Consider the following 25,068-nt stretch of genomic DNA (forward strand, 5'->3'; position numbering starts at 1 on the left):
ATCTGAAATTTTATTCTTATGCATATATGTATCATTAGACTGTCACTTACTGATTTTAGAAATAATTTCAACTACATGTTTAGATATGATTTCATTGCAACAAATGGATGCTCAATATTTTTATTTTGTTTTTTTTCTTGTTATAAAATCTTAATAGTTATTTATACTTTGACTGATAAATGTTACGTTCTCAAACGATTATACACGTGTCTCAAATATTGTTAGCAGTTTTCTTATATTAATAACTACTGATAAATCAGTAATTATTTTATTTTATGTTGACAGTGCACATAATTTTTCATAGTACTTTCAAAAGTAAATAAAATATTTAATTTCACTCTTTACAAAGAACCTACAAAATAACAAATTCACTTTTTTGCTGGTGCCGGTAAATTAGCCATTTCTATAGAAATAGGCTATTTTGCCGGTTTGAATAAGGATATTCTAATTCGAGCCGGCAAAATAGCCACTGCCTTTCTTATTATCATCATAGACCGATAATTACTTTTCTTTGCAGCAGGTGGGTCAAACACATGTCCACACATCATTTAGAAAATTGCCATTCATATTTTTTGCCGCAATGACACACTCCACTTTCATTTTTTTTAAATCAAGAACATTCCTTATTCATGTTATTAGCTTCCCTTTAAAAAAACGCATGTCAAAAATTAAGACAGAAGTTAAAGTTTGCCAATATCACCGACTAATATAGCGTCCCTGTGTACTGGGCCGAGTTTTAAAATTACAATCCCAACTTTTCCTGAACCTAGTAAGTAGTATAGATTTTGTTTATATATAAAGTCTTTAGCTGTTATTGTTTGAAACTGCCCGGTAGACTTACGGGGGTAAACGCTAAATCCCGACTTGGTCAGACCAAATATATTGTGCTTCTCCGCAAAGCATGCGGTATTGAGGGATAATAGCATAGACCGATATACAATGTAGGTCGGAATTCTAGGTCCAGGTTACTATTGACCAATTTTCATCTACATGATCAAAGGTGGAAAACAGCAAATAGTTGAAGTGTCGGGGTTTTTTTCGGCGTAAAACAAATAATCAATTTAGTGAAATATTTTGCTCGAGTTCCGGTAGTCTATCATAATAACACATTCTTATTCAATTATTTAAATTTTTACGCTGATGTTTCCTCTTTTTTTTTTAATGCGAACTCGGTTGGCATATTAAAAGATAAAACAGAAAATAGAAAATTAACAAAATAGCAAAATAAGTAAAAGGAAAATATCATAAATAGAAAACAATGACCCCGAGGTCTTATGTTAAAGGACTAGAGTTCCGGAATTCATAGAATTATGATACGAGAAAATTTGTTAGATATTTTTGTGCCCATGAGTTGATAAAGTACATAAATCTTTAAATAAAAATGTTAGGTGTGACTGTCATGTATTTAGTCTTTGCTTGAAAATTGTCATAGTTCAAAACTATTATCAAAATTTTGCAGTGAGAAAATGTTTCACATACTCCGGAATAAAATCCTACCAATACTTGGAAATGAAGATATTTCAAGTAAAAAAAGAGATTTATGGCAGTAACAAAATATTATTATACGCTAAACGGATAGCGTGCAGATGAACCCCCGATGCCTTTATACTATAGCATACTATATGGGTTTTACTTGTTTTTTTAAAGCCGTGCGGTGACATGCAGTTGTTTACATCGCTATCCTTTGTTTACGGTTCATTGACAAAATATTTTCATATATACATCTAAAAGACATCTTTTAATTCAACCGGTATTTAAATGAAAATAGGATGCGAACGGACCCAAGGATCGAACGTGTAGGGTGAGAATGTGTTTTCGGAGCGAACGCACCAGATACCGTCGTACATGTCAATATTTATAATTTCTTTTTTTTAATGTTATGCTCATATCATGTATATTTATGTCTTTTTTATGTGAAAAATGAACAAACCACTCTGTATTTCTGACCGTATTTCCTTTTTTGAAGAAAGTTTTGCATCGTTTGTTGACATCGGGAAAGGGTGCTCTCAGACACGTCCGCGTACCAATGTCGTCAACACTACTTTTGAGAAGACCCCTCAAAGCGATCGTTGTCAAGGCGCTCGTCGTTAGAAACATGCGTTAAAAACTGCGCACTGTTAAAGGGCCGAGCCACCTTTATCGACAAAGTGTATACTAAATGCTCTAATTCTATCATTCACAAAAAAAAAAATTTTGTTGGCATATTTGTCAAATAAACTATCAACTACAATTTTTTTCTTTGTAGACGTTTTTGAATGTTTGTATGAATTATTTGATCAGTCGTCGTTGCTTGTCTGTGATGTAAGTTTACACAGTTTTTGCTGTTGGTTCCCAATTATTGTCACATTGACTTATTTTGTCTGTTTGGGTTGTCTACCCAATGTTGTTATTATAACGGAACTTTAAACAACTGTCATACAAGTGGGTAGTTAAAATAGCTATAAAATCAAGTCTTATCCACCAGTTTCTTCGGAAAATGCCAATACCAAGTCAGAAATATTACAGTTGTTTACCACTCGTTCCGTTTGTTGCTAAAGTCGAACGTTTGATTTTAAATTTTTTATGGCTCCCTCCCATTTGAATATACCTTGAAGTTCGATATTTTTGTTAGACATTTTGATTGATTACATCCTCAAATATAATTCTAAGCCTTTTGAGATACTTCTTCCAATGGGTTTATATAGGTTATTTGTAGAAGTTTGTAAAAGAAGTCCAATTGTCACTTCACAAATTCTACAATCGTCATCAATGACTGGTAAATCATCACGGTGTCTCAACTGTTTGTCAACTAAAGCGTGACATAATAACTTTTTGTCATGGTTTTATACATATCCACGTAGTTAATCTGATATTATAACTGATTAATTTATCACTGGATATGGCTTAAGATAAGGGGATGCATACAGAGATGTATAAAACATTTGTAAATTATTTTGAGGTTAGATTTTTTACATTAGCTCAATGTAAAGTGTGACAAATATAATGGCGTAATGATAAGTTTCCTAAAAATGTTATGATTGATAATGGTTAATAAATTACCCGTATATGGTATCTGTCCAAATGTCATCAATTCCACTAAAAGGATACCAAAGGACCAAACATCCGACTTGAACGTAAACTTGCCATACAATGCAGCCTCTGGTGCTGTCCATTTTATAGGGAACTTCTCACCTGCAAATTAGTTTAACAAGTCTTAGCAGGAGCAATACTACCAATATGAACCAACTTAATAAGATACCGATTTATACAAAAAGGTTATTGAAAGGACATTACAATTTAATTACTCTACGAATCACAGATAAATTGTTTTCCAGCAGACAGTTTCTATATGACGTTTGTAAAAATGATTCAAAATGATCAAATGAGCTAATGATGAAACTAATAAAGCTTAATGACCAACAGGGACCAAAATCAATCTAAGATCAATTTGGAAGAGGAAGTCGGCAAGTTAGTTTCATAATAATTTCTTTTCTTATCAACTGAGATTTTAAGAAAGGTATGTTATGCTTTTACGACATTATCAACAGCAAAATTATGTTTTTTGTCATGCCTCATTCAAACTTAATAAAAATATAGATAAGATACAAACCGGTTGCCCACCTCTAATTTTCTATTCACAAAGGCGGAAATGTTTTAACTATAGCATAAAGTAAAATTACAAAAATACTGAACTCCGAGGAAAATTCAAAAAGGAAAGTCCCCAATCAAATGGCATAATTAAAAGCCCAAATACATCAAACGAATGGATAACAACTCTCATATTCCTGACTTGGTACAGGCATTTTCTTATGTAGAAAATGGTGGATTAAACCTGGTTTTAAAGCTAGCAAAACCTCTCACTTGTATGACAGTTGCATCAAATTCCATTATATTGACAACGATGTGTGAACTAAACAAACAGACACAATGGGTAAAAATGTCACAAATAAGGGTACAACAGCAACACGAACCCCACCAAAAACTGGGGGTGATCTCAGGTGCTATTATTATCATTAGCATATTATTCCTAAATAAAAATTTTAAGACGAACTTCTCAAAACTTTGCCATTTAAGGTATGTTGACTGTATACTGCCATCTTGGATTGAAAATAAGCAGTACACAATCGTTCTAGTTCTCTGCTTAGATCTGCAAATTTTTGGGAGATAACTCAAAAATATTATTTCTTATAAAGAAATGATAAAGAAATTGTCATGTTTTACTTGTAGCATGAAAACAAGTTCACTTTTTCTTTTTCTTTTCTAAAATCATATCATCAAACCTATCTTCTCATATTTTATTTCAAAATTCTATCCCAAAGATTTCTTTTTATTCACACAAATGTGTTTTATCGTGAATAATCTATACACATTTGGGCAATTTTGCTATTGAAAAAAAGCTCGGTGGTCCATACTTTTTATCATTTTTTTGAAAAGAGCATGGTAAAATTATCAGAAAAAAACGTACTTCAAGTATTCGCAAAGCGTTTTGTGTTAGAACCGGCCGTCAAAGCAGCCAACCATGTTGTAGGGGTACATGTATGACGTAAATACTACACGGAAGTTCTTAGGAATGAAATTATCAATTCTTCTACATTCAAGGACCTGCGCTGCACAGAGAGACAAATTGTAAACACCCATACCATGTCACTACCACAGCTCAGCTTCTGAATATTTGAACGTCCTTACTATGTATTGGTTTCATAAACTACAAAGAAAACCCGTCAAATATAGTTTCATTTCAGCTTCTAGTAACATTTCTTTTACCTATCTTTCTGTGCTTTTGTAATAAAAGCATAAAAAAATAATGAAATTATTTATTTTTTGAAGTATTGAACTCTCTTTTGGTATTTTAGATACATAACGTGCTTGTGATGGTATTTTCAGTTCGGTTGACAATGATATTTTTTCAACACTCTACACTACACTTTCTCTCGTAGTCATATAAACAGAAGTTTTCTTATTTAATCAAAAGCTCTTTTGAAAAATCGGATGCAGATTTATTTGTTGCAACTCATTAAAAGCTTTCTTTTGTAATGAAAAGGTGAATAAACTAGATATCCTTACCGGAACGTTGATAAGATGATTAAAGCTATGAATTTTCTCATGACAACATTCATATACGTTAAGTCAGTGAAGTTTATCGACAGATGTTAGGTATTCCAATGGACAACAATTGGTGTCCACTGGAATATTTGACTTGTTCCTGTATTGTCATAAATCACTCTATATGGCAAAACTCAGTAAAGGTCCGTCTTACTTTATTAATATTTCTAATTTATAAATATGATAAAACTTGTCCTTACTTTGATGATATTTTTGCTCTAGAGAACCATAATAATAATAATAAATATAATAATAATAATAAAAATAGAACAATTGAAGGTCTTTCCAGCCAAAATCACTTAAGATAGTAAACAGTATTTCCGGTCTTGAATGATAGCTTATCACACGCTGACTTTGAAAATAAAATGTTTAAAGTGGGAACTTTTTTCATCAATTAAGGGAGATTATAAGCCACTTCTTGTAAAATCAAAATCACTTCCATTGTCAAATAATAGCTTACCTTACTCTGATTCTAAAAATATATAGTTTCTTCATACTTTTGCTTTAAATAAGGGAGATAAATTGCTACTACCGGTTTGAAAAAGATCACTTTTGGTTGACATTTTCAAGGTCATATGTCTACTAACCTAATGCAAAAGATCCCATGGTTTTATCATGTATAAATATGAATCTACAGTAAAGGTCAAAATCTAAAACGTCAATTTTACCTTTGACCTTGAACTAAATTTCGAAGTCATAAAGCAAGGAACTCAAATCAAATGACCCTGAGTCTCCACTATGTAAGGGAATTGAGTCCTAACCCAATACAGCTAATTTTGTTTATTAGAGGGAAGCAAACTCCTATCAAGTGTCAACGCACCCTTTTAACCAAAATATGTATGTTAGGACATGTCGCAATTAACAGTTTCGTAAAAATATGTTGTCGATACCTCATACGGTTTCTGAAAGGAAGCAATATTAAGCCAAAATCAAAATTTAACCTTGAACCCATTTTGATTTTGGTGGACAAAGGACCTCAATTCAAAAGGTCTCTATCACTTATGGTTTAGCAGTTACAATTACATTTCGCTTATTTTATATACAGAAGGGGAAATATATCTCATATGGAGTCTCCGGACCGCTTCAGACAAAATTATTCTTAAAATCCTGAAGATATAACGAGCAAATTGGTGAAATGGTTTTGTCGTAATCTTTTACGGTTGCGAAGGAGATGCACACACAAGAAAAACAGTGTTTGTGGAGATAATTTTTACAACAAAAAGTGTTCGGTTAACAGGGTCAGTTTCAAAAGCGCAATAACTGTTCGATATCATATGCAAAAAATCTAAGCCACATCTTGCGAAACAACTATACACCGCAAGAAATAAATGTGGCGGAAGAAAACAAAATAATCAGAACAAAAACAGTAGGTCTTTCCACAGAAAAGTTGAAAGTCCTAATAATAATAATAATAATAATTACCATAATGATAATGATAATAACCATATTAATTATAATAATAATTACCATATTAATTATAATAATAATTACCATATTAATTATAATAATAATTACCATATTAATTATAATAATAATTACCATATTAATTATAATAATAATTACCATATTAATTATAATAATAATTACCATTGTAATATAATAATAATAATACTTACCATACTAATTATAATAATAATAATAACTACCATAATGATAATAATAACGATACAAGAAAATGAATATTGACCCCCGAATATGCCTCATCTTTCTATACTTTGGTAGGTTGAAAAAATGCTTTTGGTTGAAATGTGTTTTTTTCGCTTGCTTAAAAAAGACTGTCTTGTTAATTTTTTCGCTTGGTGGGGCAACTTACATCCAATAAATATAATATGTACTGACATAATAGTCTTTTTCTAGATTTGGATATTTCAATTTCTTACGATATTTCTTTCATAGTCCAGCTTATTCGTGCATATTTTTAGAAGAATTGTGGGTTTGATGATAAAAGTATGAAACTTTGCACAATTGTAAAATTATATTTGGAAGTCAATTTAAGCTATGGACCGACTCTGAAAAATCCAAATAGCGTCCTTTTTCAATATGTCTGCAAATCAGTCCAAATTTCACCACCATGTATAAATTAAAGCAAATAATATTCAAACCAAATTTTTTTAAAACATATAAAATGTAATCCAACGTTTCTCGTAATATATGACGTTATATTTGACTTTTCATTTTTATTTCAAAATGGCGGAAATTTCAAAATGGCCGCCAAAAAGTGAAAATAAACAAAACTGAAACAAGGCTTTGCTGATATTTATTTCTTCTTTCGGATTGCACTTTGCAATATTCTAGGGATTGCGTTTCCATGATACATTTATGCTGCTTGCATGACAATTTAATCAAAGATCCCATAAATTGAAACATTCGAACGTTTTCAGGACGCCATTAGAATATGTTGTTCGACCGTTTAGTACATTCTGAGTCACAAATGATAATGGATATGTTCCACTTCTCCTTGCTATAATCCGCGATCGTGGTAACATCAAGATGATAAATAAAAGCTACTAATTACCGAATTTCTACTTAAAATGAGTAACATCCCGAGTGTTACCAGTTGGCCAGAAACTACACACCCTTCCTAACACCTGTGTTGACCCCTAGTTTTGATGAAAAGGAACTTGTGATGTATATGCTTTCAATATTATATGATATATGCCTAATAACTGGATACGACTCATCAATCTATTTAAACAAGAGCACATAGGCAGATGTCAATTGTTGAACAAGAACTGTGTACCCTTCTTAAGCACCTGAGATCATCCCCGGATTTCAGTGAGGTTGGTTATGCTCAATTTTTTATGTTTTTGTGTTAGCATATTTTTGCGTTTTGTATCCATGTTCTTATCTGGTTTTGTTTTACTAATGAATTTGAGTGCCTAAGTTTCTTCTGAATCGTTAAATCATCTAGACAACAACATATTTTTACAGCAGTTTTCAAATGTTTCTTCAAGACAATTCATTTAGTACTTGCCCCACTACCAACCACATTTAAAAAAAAACGTGCATAACAGCATTGTCATCTGCATTTTCATCTACCGAGACATATATTTTATATCTGTCATCCACACTTTATGACCTCATTTCAAAATGATGATACTTCTGTGATAAATGTTCAATAGGGTATATGCCATCCGCATTCACTCGAAGTAGCACTCTGGGTAAAAGGCCGAAACATTCCCCCGCCTATAGCTTTTACATGCTTTGAAAATGATGTGTTTTTCCTTTGAAACCGTTGCTTTTGTAGAACATCATGTGGAAAACCTTATCACGTTATTATTTCAAAGGTGGGTTTAATCTTTATAATTATTATGGCCATTTCTGTGCCATATTGATAGTCAAATGATTGCCCCACCTTTTTCGTTTACAAGTGTGTAATTCTACTCTTGTGCTTGATCTACATTGACCATTTTCAAATTACGTTTGCAACACTTAAACTGTATATCTAAATAGCATAATATAGCGCAGGTTACTGGAAGCCATAATTTGATGGAAAAATGCAAAGAACCAATGAATAAGCAGTATAAGGGAATCTTTGTACAGCTAGAAGGAACATTCTCTTTATAATCTCACATCAAAATGTCCAGTTCAATCTTTAATGTTGCAGACCAGTTGCGGTTAAGAGGACTTTCAATATCCTCTCATTACCCCATTCTTTGACTGTTGCATAGTTCTCACCCGGGTCTTGTCCTTGGTTAAAATTTATGTCAGGATCTTTGCATAAGAATTGAAAGTACACCTATTGTAACCTCATTGAAATGTCTTGTTCATTATGCATGAAAGCCTCTAAAAAGACTATACTATTCATTAAGTATTATCTAACCAATCACATAAGGTTTTCAACGCTACCATTTCTATATAAAGACTATTCTTTATTCTGTTCGAAATAGGTTTGGCCAGTTCCACTGTTCCGATTTTGCAAAAGCAAAAAAAAAAAAAAAAAAACAATTGATCACAAGTAATAATTGATACATGTCTCGGAAAAGATAAACACATTGGTGGATTATTTTCATGGAATGTCGAATCGTTGTGACAGGTTTGATCTCTTCCTGTAACCTCGGTCAATGCGGATTGACATTTAAAGGCGGATGACCATTCATCTTGGCTCTCCATGCGTGTAATGCTTTCTGTTTCAATTATCATCTGCTTCAAGCCATCAGTTTTATCATTTTGTTAGCTCATTTATACCATGCAAGGATGGTGTTGCACAATTGAGTATTTGTACCAGGTTGGCATACATGTATTTCTGCTAAGACAATTTACAGAGTGCCTGTCCATAAAACGGATATTATAAGATGTAAATATGAAACACATGCATATTTCTCAGAGCAAAAGTTTATGACGAATTTGCCAAGTTCGACTAAGCAAATGCTGAAATAATGAAATTGTCGTACTATGGAACGATTCGTTAGCCGTATTTTATCTCTTCTTTTTGTCAATATTGTCCACGGCTGCTGTTGGAAAATCACCAGGTTTCGCGGAAGGAACCACATATTCAATGTTGATTTTATTTATAAATCTAGTACTGTAGATAAATGGATAATTGGATCATTCATATACGACAAACTTTAAGGTGGCTGAGGTGTCTTCCTCCATCTTGGATTTTGAAGTGGCAGATAACAATTGGTCTATATCTTTAGTGAAATGGGCAAATTTTGAGAGTAGTATGTAATTCATGTGTAAGATTTTTCATGTTGATATAGAAAATTATGTGTTTTATCATATTTACGGCTGTTTTTTTCTAAAAAACACATTGTTTTTGTTTGATTCATTTTTTTTCAACTTTGCCACATAAGGAGAGATAACTCAGATAGTAGGGGAGATAACTCAGATAAAGTAATTTTAACTTGACTGCATCTGAATATTTGGCCAAATGATTATCAACTAATGTGTTTAATGACTGTTGAAAATACCTTTTGCCTACATTATGTCTTCTTGAACTACCGGCATGTACAGCTTTTTAAGTATCGTTGTCATACAAAAAGATTGATGCAATTGCGTGTTTAATTGCAAAACCAAAATGATCTCTAAACAGAAAAAGCAAGCACCTGCCTTGTTAATGGCCTGGCAAGCCTGACATTACTGCAATTTCTTTATCACTACTATGTCAAATTCCAGTTGATCACAGAGAAAACTGTTCGACTCGAAAAGTATACATTCTAGTCTAGTCTAGCTTAATTATTGGAATAACTCCAGTGTCTAAATGTAATCACTCTCTGTAGACTACTGTTCAGCAAGAATGGTACCGTAGTTACGATTTTTGTCGAGCCTTCGACTTTTGCCGAAAAAGCGAGACATAGCGATCCTACATTCCGTCGGCGTCGTCGTCGACGTCGTCGTCGGCGGCGGCGGCGTCCACAAATATTCACTCTGTGGTTAAATTTTTTGAAATTTTAATAACTTTCTTAAACTATCCTGGATTTCTACCAAACTTGGACAGAAGCTTGTTTATGATCATAAGATAATATCCAAAAGTAAATTTTGTAAAATAAAATTCCATTTTTTCCGTATTTTACTTATAAATGGACTTAGTTTTTCTGCCAGGAAACATTACATTCACTCTGTGGTTAAAGTTTTTAAAATTTTAATAACTTTCTTAAACTATCCTGGATTTCTACCAAACTTGGAAAGAAGCTTGTTTATGATCATAAGATAGTATCCAGAAGTAAATTTTGTGAAAAAAAAAACATTTTTTCAGTATTTTACTTATAAATGGACTTAGTTTTTCTGCCAGTTAACATTACATTCACTCTGTGGTTAAAGTTTTTAAAATTTTAACAACTTTCTTAAACTATTCTGGATTTGTACCAAACTTGGACAGAAGCTTGTTTATGATAATGATTAAAAGCTAGTATCTAGAAGGAAATTTTGTTAAAATTTTGTTCCATATTTTCCGTATTTTACTTATAAATGGACTTAGTTTTTCTTCCAGTTAACATTACATACATGTACAGTCTGCAGTTTAAGTTTTTAAAACATTTATTAGATAAACTGTCCTGGATTTTTACCAAGCTTGGACAGATTTACTTACAATCAAAAGATAGTATAGAGAGCAATATTTTTATTTTTTTTTTCCTCATTTTTGTTGAGCCTGCGATTAACAGCAAAAGTAGGCGAGACACTGGGTTCCGCGGAACCCTTACGAATTGTTTATATACTTTTCTTACAAATCTTTTTATGTTTGGCTTTAGTAAATAGATGCGGCATACACATGGTGTTATAGAGCACTTACCTTTACTGAAGCACGTGATAACAAAACACTTTGTAACCTTCTATAAGGAAACTTATTCGATTTTTATAATCTTTTGGCGGCCATCTTGTAAAAGCCGCCATATTAAAATTTCAAGTTAGGTCCAAAGCTTATATTGTTTGAATCAACCAGCACTACTAACATGGCGATTTTGAACTAATATAAGTGATATTTGTTGATTTTGATATTTTGTGGCCCCCATCTTGGAAAAAACCGCCATATTGAATTTTCATGGTGGATATTTAGTGTAAACATATTTTATTAATTAAATTCAGGTTAAGTAATGTACACAAATTGGCATTTACATATTAATACAAGTGAATAATTAATAGGATCCAGAAACAAGCTGTTAGCTTATATTAATCCGTTTCCTAATTCAAATAAGAACATTTCATATTGTAATACTCAAGGAGTAGAGTGTAAAAAAATTAACAATGTTACACTAGATGGAAAACAAACAAAACATATACATGTAATAAGGTTGTGAACACAAAAGAGAAAAACAACCTTTTTTTTTTACATCAGATATACAATAATAAAGTGTATGTTTCTGAACGGACACAATTATTTAAGATATAAGTATTACTTGTTGAACAAGATGATTGTAATCATATGACAAATCTTTTGCTACTGAGTATGAATGTTTGAACTGCCAAGAATATTTCAATGTTTTGTTCGTAGCTGAAATCCGTTGAACCGTGTAGCAAAATTTCTTCTGACAAGAAATGTATGATATTGATGTTATAAAAATGCTGTTCACGCATGATGTGAAATCGGGGGCAGTGCAACAAGTAATGCGCTGTTGTTTCTATAGCACCACATAAACAAAGTGGTGAGTCCACTATATTTTTTACAAAAAGATGTTGATTTAGAGAACTGCATTGCATTCGAAGTCTTGAGTGATAAATTTGACCTAATCGCTTACCAATGTAATAATGATTTGGAGGCTTAGTCACCCGAGACTGGACACAATTCCTGAATGCCCCCACCGAAGTACTGGTCTTAGCATTCTCAGGGAGGAGATTCCATGAACGTACAGTTGCCGGTAAATAATAATTCGAATACAGGGCTGTTCTTGTTCGAACAGGGGGGATTAGTGACGAGTTTCTCGTATTATGATTATGTATGGTTGCATGGGATTCTGGAACTAAGTTTGATAAATATTCCGGAGTAATATGATTTTTCATCTTGTAAAAATAAATTAATCTGTGGCCCTCCCTTCGATCTTTAAGCTTTTCCCAACCCGTTTCGAGATATAATCTCTCTAGGGACACCAACCTAGTACCCCCAGTTACGATCCTAGCAGCCTCTGTTTGTACTTTTTCAATTTTATCGATCAAAAGATGTGTATAGTTGTCCCAGATAACATCAGCATATTCTAATAATGGTCTTATATATGTTAGGTATATTGTCTCGAGTGTTCGTCTGTCAAGGATGAATTTAAATTTTCGTAGAACATTCAGTCGTTTGTATGCCTTTTCGGTTATTACATCAATATGTTTATGCCAAGTGCCATCGTTTGAAATATGTAATCCAAGGTGTTTATGGGTAGATACCTCAGTTACAGTTACGTTGTTCATGTTAAGTTTTGGATGATCAGGTTTGTGAAGTTTCCGTGAAATTTGTCATGGTCTCCGTTTTCTGAGGGTTAAAGGTCACTAGCCAATTTGAAGACCATCTATGGATTTTTGCAAGATCACTATTCAAGTTGTTTGCCGATTCTCGGGGGTCATCTACTATCAAATATAAACTTGTATCATCAGCAAACAACTTTATAGTGGACTGTATATCAGATATGATATCATTGATAAATATCAAAAATAAAAGAGGTCCCAGGATCGACCCCTGGGGTACTCCAGCCTTTATATTGCCCCACTCGGATGATACATTATTAATTACAACCCTTTGCTTTCTATCAGATAGATAATTTTTTACCCATGCCAAAATAGAACCTTTAATGCCAATAGCTTCTAATTTTCTCAACAACCCCTTATGCCAAACTCTGTCAAATGCCTTACTTATATCACAAAAAATTACTCTAATTTCTTTCCCGTCATCTAATGCCTTCCCAAACTCATTTGTAATATTAAGCAATTGATTAATGGCTGAGTCCCCTTGAGTGAAACCTGATTGGTTGGGTGTAATTATCTGGTTAGCAAGTAGATAAATATGAATATGCTTAAAAACACATCTTTCCATGACTTTTCCGATAACGCTTATCAATGAGATCGGTCTGTAGTTTCTGTAGTCACTTGGAGAGCCCTTCTTAAATACAGGGGTAACATTAGCACATTTCCAGTCAGAAGGAAACTTGCCAACTGATAAAGACAGGTTAAATAACCTGCACAAAGGGTATTTCAGAATTCCATATGCTTCCTTTAGAAGTCGTGGGCTTATTCGATCTGGTCCCGATGCTTTTGATACGTCCAACATCTTCAAAATGTCTACTACCTCGTTCTCAGATATTATCATATCACCGAGTCCCTCTGTTCGTGTGTCAGGTATGTCTGGCAGATGTGTGTTAGAGTCATCAAGATTTGATTGACCACAAAAATAATCATTAAATATTTTTGCCTTTTTTGTATCGTCGCAGATCAGATCATCGTCTATCTGTAAAGGGGGAATGTTGCGACTGTCACTGGAGTCACATTTCATCAAAGATTTAATAAGACTCCAATATTGTTTGCCACCATGAGTTTCAGATATAATTTTGGTTGACAATTTTGAAAAATAATCAGTTTTTGAGTTTAAAACTAGTTTATTACATTTATTCCTAAAGAATCGAAATTTTGCCCAGTCCGGAGCAGACTGCCTTGTCAATAAGTTCGTCCGTTATAGCAATGCTATGGCATCAACGTCATTTGTAATAAATAAAGCATCCCAATCAACAAGTGATAGCTGGTGTCTATATGAGTCATAATCACCTCTATCGTACATGTATACTTTACGCTTAAAAACTTGATGTAACTTGCAAGGCTGGGTAAGGATACCTATTACAGGTAAATGATATCGTATTTGATCGAGTAACGGGGCCCCGATATCAGAAAATAGGAGGTTAACTGGGTCATTTACTAAAATAAGGTCAAGAAGTGAAGAACTGTGTTCTGTAATATAAGTTGGGTCGGAAATAAGTTGATGTAGACTGAATTGTGCTTTAATCATACTAATTCTATCATTAGTGGTGTTCCTTAACTGGTTGGTGTTAAAATCGCCTGTAACTATGATATCTAAATTACAAGATAAGGCAAGGTCGATAGCCTGTTCTATGTTGTCCCATACCTGTGGACTACTGTTAGGTGGGACGTAAAAGGTCCCATAAAGATATTTTTTGGTCTTGAATCTAACTTCGAGCCATATACACTCAATATCACAGACTACTAAGTCTCGCCTTTCGGTGCAATTCAAATTATCTTTAACATATACTATAACACCTCCCCCTGCCTTTCCCACCCGATCTCTTCGGAATGGTGTTTTATAACCCGGTAACAAAATGGCTTCATTGCTTACTTGTGGAGAAAGCCAGCTTTCGGTAAACGAGAGTATTTCATGGCAAGAATATTCAGCGGCAATCAACTCAAGCTTCGGAACAATACTCTGAATATTAAGATGCATAAATGAAACAGCGTTTTTAAAGACATCATCGAGGCTACTATTACTACTAGAGCTTGACTCTGCAGTCAACGGACCTGGATTTGGTTCAATGCCGGATATCAACAACAAGGTACAAACTATACTAAACGAGCAAGCTATGATAAGATCACAATGATCATGTGAACGGTCGTGTGTACACTTGGAAATCCTAGCGTCACATTTCTCAACTTGCTGTGAAATGATGCTTCGTGTATCGACTTGGTGAAATACAAAATGTAACAGTATAGTAACTGGTAACATACGGATATCGTACTTTGCGAAAAGTGAAATGCAGATTATATCAAGGAACGATAATCTCTTTCCCTTCTTGACAGTATGCGCAGCACATAAGAACCGGCCAATACTCTCTCGGTAGCATGATACGTCAACCCCCATTAGGTGACTCCCGAGGTATGCACAAAATTGGCGCGAGAGAGCATGACCTGTACATATGAGCGGATCATCCTGTTCGTCAGGCGAAATTCTTCAGTAGCGCATGGTCCGATTCGAAGTGTGTCACAAAATTTAAAAAAGAATGTAAAAAAATGAGAAAAATCAAGGAACAAAAAATATATGTGAACATAACAAGAACACTATATTTATGAATAATATTGTTCGGGGGTTCTGAATACATAATAATGTAATTAGTATAACCTTGCATGAAAAAAGACGTGGATACGTACTAAATGTTTGTGTGTATAGGTATAATAAATTTGACTGTTTTTCAACAATAATGAGATTTGTAAACTTAATACTACTGCACACATTGTGTACTTGTAATGTATGTATCTAAATTGTTCATAAGTACATGTAACACTACAATTTTCTCCTAGAATAATTGGATTGACCCAAATATAATTAGAAAAGAAATACGCATTTACCACAACTATTACTATAAATAAGGTGGAATGCTGTAATTCAATTTTCAATTATCATGCATTGAGATGTAAAATGCTTTTCAGAAGAAAAGAACAGAAAAAATGACGCTATCCACGTATACCATAAAAATTAACAAAGTACAACCCTCAAGACACCTCAATTTCTTTAAATGTCTGCATGTACGCAGGTAAACAAATTTAAACCATCGGTATACACTGAAAAATCGATAGTCTCAAATGTGGTGTACAAATTGACATCTACAATTGCCGTGTGAATTCATTTACTCATTGGCCAATGAAAAAGGAATATATGACATGGTCAACTTGATTGGTTTAAATATGATAACCTTCACCTCATTGGAATTTACTATGTATATTATAGTAGTAAAAAAAAGAAAAAGAAAACCTCAAAAAACCTGATTTGTTAGTTTGCAAAAGAACATATTTTAAATATTAAGATATCATCATCATAGGTAAATCAAAACAACACAAATAAGTTTATTAATACTACTAAGTTAGTTATACTAGACTACCATCCATCTGGTGTATTGTAGGACGGGTCTACCTTGTCGACTGCTTGGACGAATCTAGTTGTTGTAGTTACATCATAGAATTGATCTTGTTTGTCAAGCATACAAAGTTTACCATTAGTTGTCCATAGCTGTTTTTGTTCTTTTTCAACAGTTTTCTGCAGTGGTAGAGTATATTGTTGCGAAGTATGGTTAAATCTTCATTGATGTAGACCGACTTAAAGTTTGCAGTTTCTTTCAGATTTTTTCTACATTTGAGTATCCTGAACTTGACACCAGGTTCTGATAATCTAACAATGATCTGACGATGTTTTGGATCACTGTTATCATCGGGGTTTGATAATTTACCAACTCGATGTGATCTGAGAATGTCAACTCCCTTAAACTCGGGATCAATATCAGAAATAATTTTGCAAACAACTTCTGTTGTGTTTCTCTCATCATTTGGTTCAGGGACACCAGATATGCGGATTAAGCTTCTTCGCCCATATTGTTCGACTGCATCTACATCTTCTCTAAGTTTTTTGTTTTCGTATTTCAGTTGGTCATTTGTTCAAGTAGTGGCTCTGTGTGCGACCTGATTAGATTTGTAATGTCAGTATTAATATTGGACTTTACAGCATCTGCTATTTTTTGTATGTCTTCATCAGAGATGGTAAATTGTGGTAAGAGTGTGTGCACCGCTTCAGCAGTATGAGAACTAACGTCTATGTAACGTTGATCCATTACGTCTGTGCGTGATCTTTTATCTTCACGTTTTGGTGGGGTGGGATTACTTGTTCGCATACGCCTTTTACCGGTATTTGTGGAACTAGGAGAGGACATCAATTTATGTTGTAAAACAGTTCAATACAAGTTGAGTAAATTGAGTATGGATGACTCTGTATTGTTAATAGTTTGTGTACTTGTGTGTGTAGTGCTTACAATATATAAAGTCAAATGTAAACAATGTACCTTTTACTCCGTGAGTTGTTTTAAAAGTCCTCCATTTTTAATGATTGTCCTAAATGAGTCGATGACCACAACACATTTAATAAGTCATAGTCATAGTTATCACTAAAACACACGGATTTTTTCTTCAAACGTATATCTAGTATATTTCATTGCAGATTCAATCCTTCATTACCCCCAAACGATACGGGTTTCTGAATATTTTACATTTTTATATCCCACTAATTTTGGCTGACCATCTACCCTTGAGCATGCGCAAAATTGTGGTGGATATTTAGATAATATTGTTTGAAACAACCAGCACTACTGCCATGCCAAATTTGACCATAAGTTTAACATAGGGGTCAAATGCAGTTTTTGGCTTATATCTCAAAAACTAAAGCATTTAGAGCAAATCTGACAGGATGTAAAAATGCTCAATAGATCAAGATAAATCAGCCCTGAAATTTTTAGACGAACCGAACAACCCATTGTTGGGTTTCTGCCGCTAAATTGGTAATTTTAAGGAATTTTTTCAGTTTTCGGTTATTATATTGAATATTATTGAAGATAAAGATAAACTGTAAACAGCAAATATGTTCAGCAAAGTAAGATCTACAAAAAAATTTAATGACCAAAATTGTCAATTGACCCCTTAAGGAGTTATTGCCCTTTAAAGACGATTTTACACAATTTGTTCATTATTTTTGCTAACATTTTAAAATCTTCTCCTCTGAAACTACTTCTAAACTTTCACTGAATGTTCCTAAGGGTAACTGGTTTATAACTTGTATCCGAAGTTTTGATCCATTAACAAACATGGCCGCCATGGCTAAAAGTAGAACATAGGGGTCAAATGCATTTTTTTGGCAAAAGTGACATGGAGTTCAAGTGATGAATAAGTCAAGATCTATCCGCTATGAAGTTTTCAGACCAATTGGACCACCCATTGTAGGGTTACTGTCCGAAATAGTTAATTTTTATGAAATTTTACTGTTTTTGGTTATTATCTTTAATATTATAATAGATAGAAAGAAAGTGTAAATGGCAAAAATGTTCAGCTAAGTAGGATCTACAAATAAATTAATGATCAAAATAGTCAATTGACTCCTTAAGGAGTTTGTGCCCTTGAAACGTTTATTTTTTACATTTTTTCGTGCAAGTCTATTACTTTTTCAAAAAATCTTCTTCTCTGTAACTACTTGGTCAAATACTTCAAAACTTTTACTGAATGTTCCTTAGGGTATTTAGTTTATAAATTGTATCCAAAGTTTTGATCCATTAACAAATATGGCCGCCATGGCTAAAAATAGAACACAGGGGACAAAAGCAGTTTTTGGCTTATATCTCAAAAACTACAGCAGTTACAGCAAAAGTGAAAGGGAGTTAAAGTGATAAATGGATCATGATCTATCTGTAATGAAATTTTCAGACAAGTTTGATAACCCATTGTTGGGTTACTGTCGGAAATAATTTATTTTTATTACATTTTACTGTTTTTGGTTATTTTCTTTAATATTATAACAGATAGAGAGAAAGTATAAATGGCAATAAATGTTCAGCTAAGTAAGATCAACAACATGATCAAAATAGTCAATTGACCTCTTGAGAAGTTATTGCCCTTAAAACGTTTTTTTTTTAAATTTTTGTGAGTCTAATTACTTTTTCAAAAATCTTCTTCTCTGAAACTACTTGGCCAAATACTTAACAAACTTTAATTGAATGTGCCTTAGGGTATTTAGTTTATATATTGTATTCATGGATTTGACCCATTTAAAAACATGGCGGCCGTTTTTAAAAATAGAACATAGGGGTCAAATGAAGTTTTTGGCTTTCATCTCAAAAACTAAAGCAGTAAGAGCAAAACTGACATAGGTGAAAATGTTAAACAGGTTTAGATCTACCTGTCAAGTAATCTTCAGACCAATAGGACAACTTATTGTTGGCTTACTGTCCAGAAATAATTAATTTTTAGGAAATTTTACAGTTTTGGGTTATGTTTTATCTTTATATTATTATAGAAAAGAAAGAAAGTGTAAATGACAAAATTGTTCAGCAAAGTAAGATCTACAAATAAGTCAAATGCCTGAAACTGAAATTACAGGTGAGCGATATCAGGCTCTCATGAGCCTCTTGATTTTGACCAATCTGCCGGACTATAAACAAAATTCGATATAAGAAGACGGCTTTTCATTTCCTATTGTTATTTTTCCTTTTTGGACGGCGATGTTGCGTTGGTCCATTCTTTCGGTTTATATATTTCCCTCCTTTATGTCCGTGTCCGAAGTCCCGTTTTAAGTTTCAATGAACGTAATATATGCATAACTGGTGAATTGTTAAGTCGGAGATTTGTTTCTACAAATTACTAAAAACCGTTACCTAATTTTATCATACATGTTTTCAAATAGGTGTGGAGGTTTTGTCGTCCCTTGAAAAAAGATCTTATTACAGGTTATCAATTTAACAGTATAGTTAAATCTTTGTATATTGTTTTATCAGTTCTAAAAACTCATCAAAGATACTTGGCTAGATGTTGGGTACACCATAATCGGGTTTCGTCTTCATAAGACGTAGGGCTTGAATTAAAACAGATGGAAAGCCAAATCAAATACAAGTACGAAAGTTTCTTTTCGTCCATTGTGACATCACCGAGTGAGACTAAAAACCGAATATGTACTTACCATGAGCAACCCGATAGGTGCACTTCGTGAAGAAAAATATGTTAACCCTTCACGAGCACCCGAGATCACCCATAGATTTTGGTTGGGTTTGTGTTGCTCAGCGTTAAGTTTTCTATGTAGTGTTTATAGAATTGTTTGTCTATCGTTGACTTTCATTTTGTTGCCATTAAGTTGTCAGTTTCCCGTCTGATAATGTGCTTCGAATAGCCCCTTCTCTTGGTTCTGTCTGCCTCATTGATATAACATGATTGGGCGGTAGATACCGCCCCTGGTATTTACCGCTATTTACCGCCCCGGACAATACTACTCAAGTGATCATTAATGGCAAAAAACTGGTCGATTGGAAATTTTATGTTTGTTTTTACTATTTATTGAAGTAAAAAATGATAAAAAGTAAGATATATTTAAACTTTAATCTTTAAGCATGTTTCAGCTGATATAAATGAAGGAATTTGATATGTTGTATTCATTTGTAACACTTATACCTACTAATTTAGTATTTATAATTATGATATTGCATATTTTAGATAAATACAAAGAATTGACAAATTAATTATAACAACATTTTTCAATCAAGATTTTGTTTATTGAAAATGCATAATTTTTATAGGTAAATAAAACTAGAGGCTCTCAAGAGCCTGTGTCGCTCACCTGATTCTACTTTGGTTTTGGAAATCATGTAAAAATAGATTAAAATCATAACAGATACCCTAATAATGAGTGAGGCCAAATTTGGTTTAATACTGGTCCTGTAATTTAATAAAAAATCCTGGTGGCCATCTTGAACAGTAAATCGGCAACAAAGTAGCAACACTTAATCAGCACCTCATAAGAAACATTTATGCCATGTTTTGGTTTCATTCCATTCAGTGCACCTCTAGAAGAAGCGTTTGTATGTATTTTCCATAGGGTCTTATGTTAAGGAAGTCCCCCCATTAGCGGCCATCATGGATGAAGGATCAGCTTCAAAGTAACAAAACTTAGTCAGCACCTCATAAGGAACATTCATGCCATGTTTGGTTTCAATCCATTCAGTATGTGGTTCTCTAAAAGAAGACATTTGTATGTATTGTCCATAGGGTCCTTTGTTAAACATTGTCCCCATCTGGCAGCCATCATGGATGAAGGATCAGCTTCAAAATAACAACACTTGGTCAGCACCTCAAAATGAACATGCATGCCATGTTTGGTTTCATTCCATTCAATGGTTCTCTAGAAGAAAACATTTGTACGTATTTCTCATAGGGTCCTATGTTAAACTAAGTCCTCCGCTGGCGGCCATCTTAGATTATGGATCGGCTTCATAGTAACAACTCTTGGTCAGCACCTCATAAGGAACATTCATGCCATGTTTGGTTTCATTGCATTTAGTGGTTCTCTAAAAGAAGACATTTGTATGTATTTCCCATAGGGTCCTATGTTAAACTAAGTCCCCCGCTGGCTGCCATCTTGGATGATGGATCAACTTCAAAGTAACAACACTTGGTCAGCACCTCATAAGGAACATTCTTGCCATGTTTGGTTTCATTGCATTCAGTGGTTCTCTAAAAGAAGACATTTGTATGTATTTCCCATAGGGTCCTATGTTAAACTAAGTCCCCTGCTGGCGGCCATCTTGGATTATGGATCAGCTTCATAGTAACAACACTTGGTCAGCACCTCATAAGGAACATTCATGCCATGTTTGGTTTCATTCCATTCAGTGGTTCTCTAAAAGAAGACATTTGTATGTATTTCCCTTAGGGGCCCATGTTAAACTAAGTCCCCCGCTGGCGGCCATCTTGGATTATGGATCGGCTTCAAAGTAACAACACTCGGTCAGCACCTCATAAGGAACATTCATACCATGTTTGGTTTCATTCCATTCAGTGATTCTCTAAAAGAAGACATTTGTATGTATTTCCCCATAGGGTCCTATGTTAAACTAAGTCCCCCGCTGGCGGCCATCTTGGATTATAGATCGGCTTCAAAGTAACAACACTCGGTCAGCACCTCATAAGAAACATTCATGCCATGTTTGGTTTCATTCCATTCAGTGGTTCTCTAAAAGAAGACATTTGTATGTATTTCCCATAGGGTCCTATGTTAAACTAAGTCCCCCGCTGGCTGCCATCTTGGATGATGGATCAACTTCAAAGTAACAACACTTGGTCAGCACCTCATAAGGAACATTCTTGCCATGTTTGGTTTCATTGCATTCAGTGGTTCTCTAAAAGAAGACATTTGTATGTATTTCCCATAGGGTCCCATGTTAAACAAAGTCCCCCACTGGCGGCCATCTTGGATTATGGATCGGCTTCAAAGTAACAACACTCGGTCAGCACCTCATAAGAAACATTCATACCATGTTTGGTTTCATTCCATTCAGTGGTTCTCTAAAAGAAGACATTTGTATGTATTTCCCATAGGGTCCTATGTTAAACTAAGTCCCCTGCTGGCGGCCATCTTGGATTATGGATCAGCTTCATAGTAACAACACTTGGTCAGCACCTCATAAGGAACATTCATGCCATGTTTGGTTTCATTCCATTCAGTGGTTCTCTAAAAGAAGACATTTGTATGTATTTCCCATAGGGGCCCATGTTAAACTAAGTCCCCCGCTGGCGGCCATCTTGGATTATGGATCGGCTTCAAAAGTCAGCACCTCATAAGGAACATTCATACCATGTTTGGTTTCATTCCATTCAGTGGTTCTCTAAAAGAAGACATTTGTATGTATTTCCCCATAGGGTCCTATGTTAAACTAAGTCCCCCGCTGGCGGCCATCTTGGATTATAGATCGGCTTCAAAGTAACAACACTCGGTCAGCACCTCATAAGAAACATTCATGCCATGTTTGGTTTCATTCCATTCAGTGGTTCTCTAAAAGAAGACATTTGTATGTATTTCCCATAGGGTCCTATGTTAAACTAAGTCCCCCGCTGGCGGCCATCTTGGATGATGGATCCGCTACAAAGTAACAACACTTGGTCAGCACCTCATAAGGAACATTCATGCCATGTTTGGTTTCATTCCATTCAGTGGTTCTCTAGAAGAAGTTCAAAATGTAAAAAGTTTACGCCGACGACGGACGACGACGGACGACGCCGGACGACGGACGACGGACGCCAAGTGATGAGAAAAGCTCACTTGGCCCTTCGGGCCAGGTGAGCTAAAAAGGAAGTTACAGGGACTTATTACCTATCAGCTCGCATTGCTATGTGTGAAAATTAAACTACTAAAACAACAGCCCCAATAAATGATGACAAAACATGGTTGAAAGTAATAAAAGTGATATTTGAAAACTCTCTTAAACAATAAAATATTTCTTATATTAACTGTGAGACAAAATCATCTTCATGCAGGAAATGGAAGGTATAATGGACCTTTACTCTTATAGCTTTTGTAATTTATGGTTAAAACCAAAAACTATATAATGTAGTATAAATTTTACCTTTAATTTACATAATAAATTTTTACATACACATAGTGCAACCATCTTTACCTTAAGCAACAAACTGTAACCTTAGGACTCTTTTTGGAACTTCTAAACAATATAAGACAACAACAAAAGCAGTGCAAAATGAAATGATTGCAATGCTATAGTCAGTACAAAAACCACCTGACGAGTTTCCTTGCCTGGGACGAAACATTTTTTATCTTTTGTACTAATAAATCACTGTAAATCTATTACTCCATTCTTTTTGTCACACTTTACATTAGGCTGGCATGAAAAGAATACAATAACAAAAGAAGATAAAGAGTGGTTTTATAGTAATGTCCACTCAAAATTTCAATCGACCAGTATTTGCCAGTATTTCCCGGTATTTACCGCTGCTATTGTCAATACTAGTATTGACCGATTTTTTTTGCCAACCGTGGCTATATTATCAACAAAAACCAAAAATTCCGACAAGTTGTGCCAAAAAAGACAAATGATGGAAAAACATAAATTGGTTCGAATAATGTTAAGATTGATTGTTTTAATAATGAATTGAAACATAATTTGATATGTATTTCTATACAGTTTTGAACACTTGACACCGCACTAGGTCGTGCTTTTCTTAAACTGTCGATGACGTATTTATATTTTATATTTTTGATATCTACTGATTTTTTTTGAGTCCCGAAAGCAATGATTTATTAATTAGTTGTAACAAGATTTAAACTAGCTTTAAGTAACTGCGAGTAATTTTAGATCGTTAATAAGTGCCTTTTTGTTAGTTGTTAAAATGCTTCGTGTTGATGTGCTACATTGTGATAAGTCAGGCCAATTCCATGGTTCGTGTGTGTCCGGAGGTGCGATTCGCACACAGAAGGTTTTTACGGTGTTGTTTTCATTTTGTTTACTCTTGAATTAAGAGATAACTGTATTGTATTCAAAGCTTTGTGGACGTCCATCGGTAGTTTTACTGTCGCAAATTGAGTTTACCTGTCGACGCGTAGCGGAGACAGGTAAACAGTTATTTGCGATAGTAAAACTATCGATAGACGTCCGCAAAGCTTCAAATACAATACAGTTATCTTTATTCTAATGCAAAATAAACAAATCATTCAATTTTAGTTATTAATGATGTTATCTTCTTCGGCGCTTAAACTAGATGACGTCATAGGTATGCTTCCGGCGTCAAACGAAACACCGGACGCTTTCCGGCTTCTTGTCCGCCTCAAAATGTAATAAAATTTGATAAAAAGAAGATTTCTAGGTGCAAAATGTAAGTTTATTTGCTTAATATTGGAGAAATTACATGTCAATACATTCCAGAATTCAAAATGTCGGCTTCCTTAGTTACAGACAGGGAGATAGAGAATTTTACGCTTATTGTCATCTAATCAAAACCATTGATACAAAATATTTGCATTAGAATTTATGTTTTACTTAATTTGTACTTGTATACCATATACTTTATGTACTCTCAACTACAAAAACTTTTTTATAAGCATCTTTGTTAAATTAACTATCAACTACAAAAACATTTTTTGTTGGCGTCTTTTTCAAATTTACTATCAAACACAGCTATTTTTTTGCTGGCGTCTTTGTTAGATTTGTTTGTATGTTTGTTTTAATTTTTTAGTCAGTTGTGTAGTATGTCTGTCATGTATGCGTA

The 25,068-nt window shown here is 33.9% G+C and overlaps 1 protein-coding gene across 1 annotated transcript in view; it reads right to left on the reverse strand.

Moving 5' to 3' along the window:
* The window catches only part of LOC127719288 (tyrosine-protein kinase SRK3-like), a 103,497-nt gene that overhangs the window by 36,865 nt on the left and 41,564 nt on the right, over positions 1-25,068 (reverse strand). Inside the window, exon 6 of the mRNA XM_052225302.1 lies at positions 3,040-3,171. Coding sequence (XP_052081262.1) covers positions 3,040-3,171 — 132 coding nt within the window. The remainder of the gene's footprint in view (positions 1-3,039; positions 3,172-25,068) is intronic.

This window comes from Mytilus californianus, unplaced genomic scaffold (assembly GCF_021869535.1).
Source record: "Mytilus californianus isolate M0D057914Y unplaced genomic scaffold, xbMytCali1.0.p SCAF_11, whole genome shotgun sequence".
Lineage (NCBI taxonomy): Eukaryota > Metazoa > Mollusca > Bivalvia > Mytilida > Mytilidae > Mytilus > Mytilus californianus.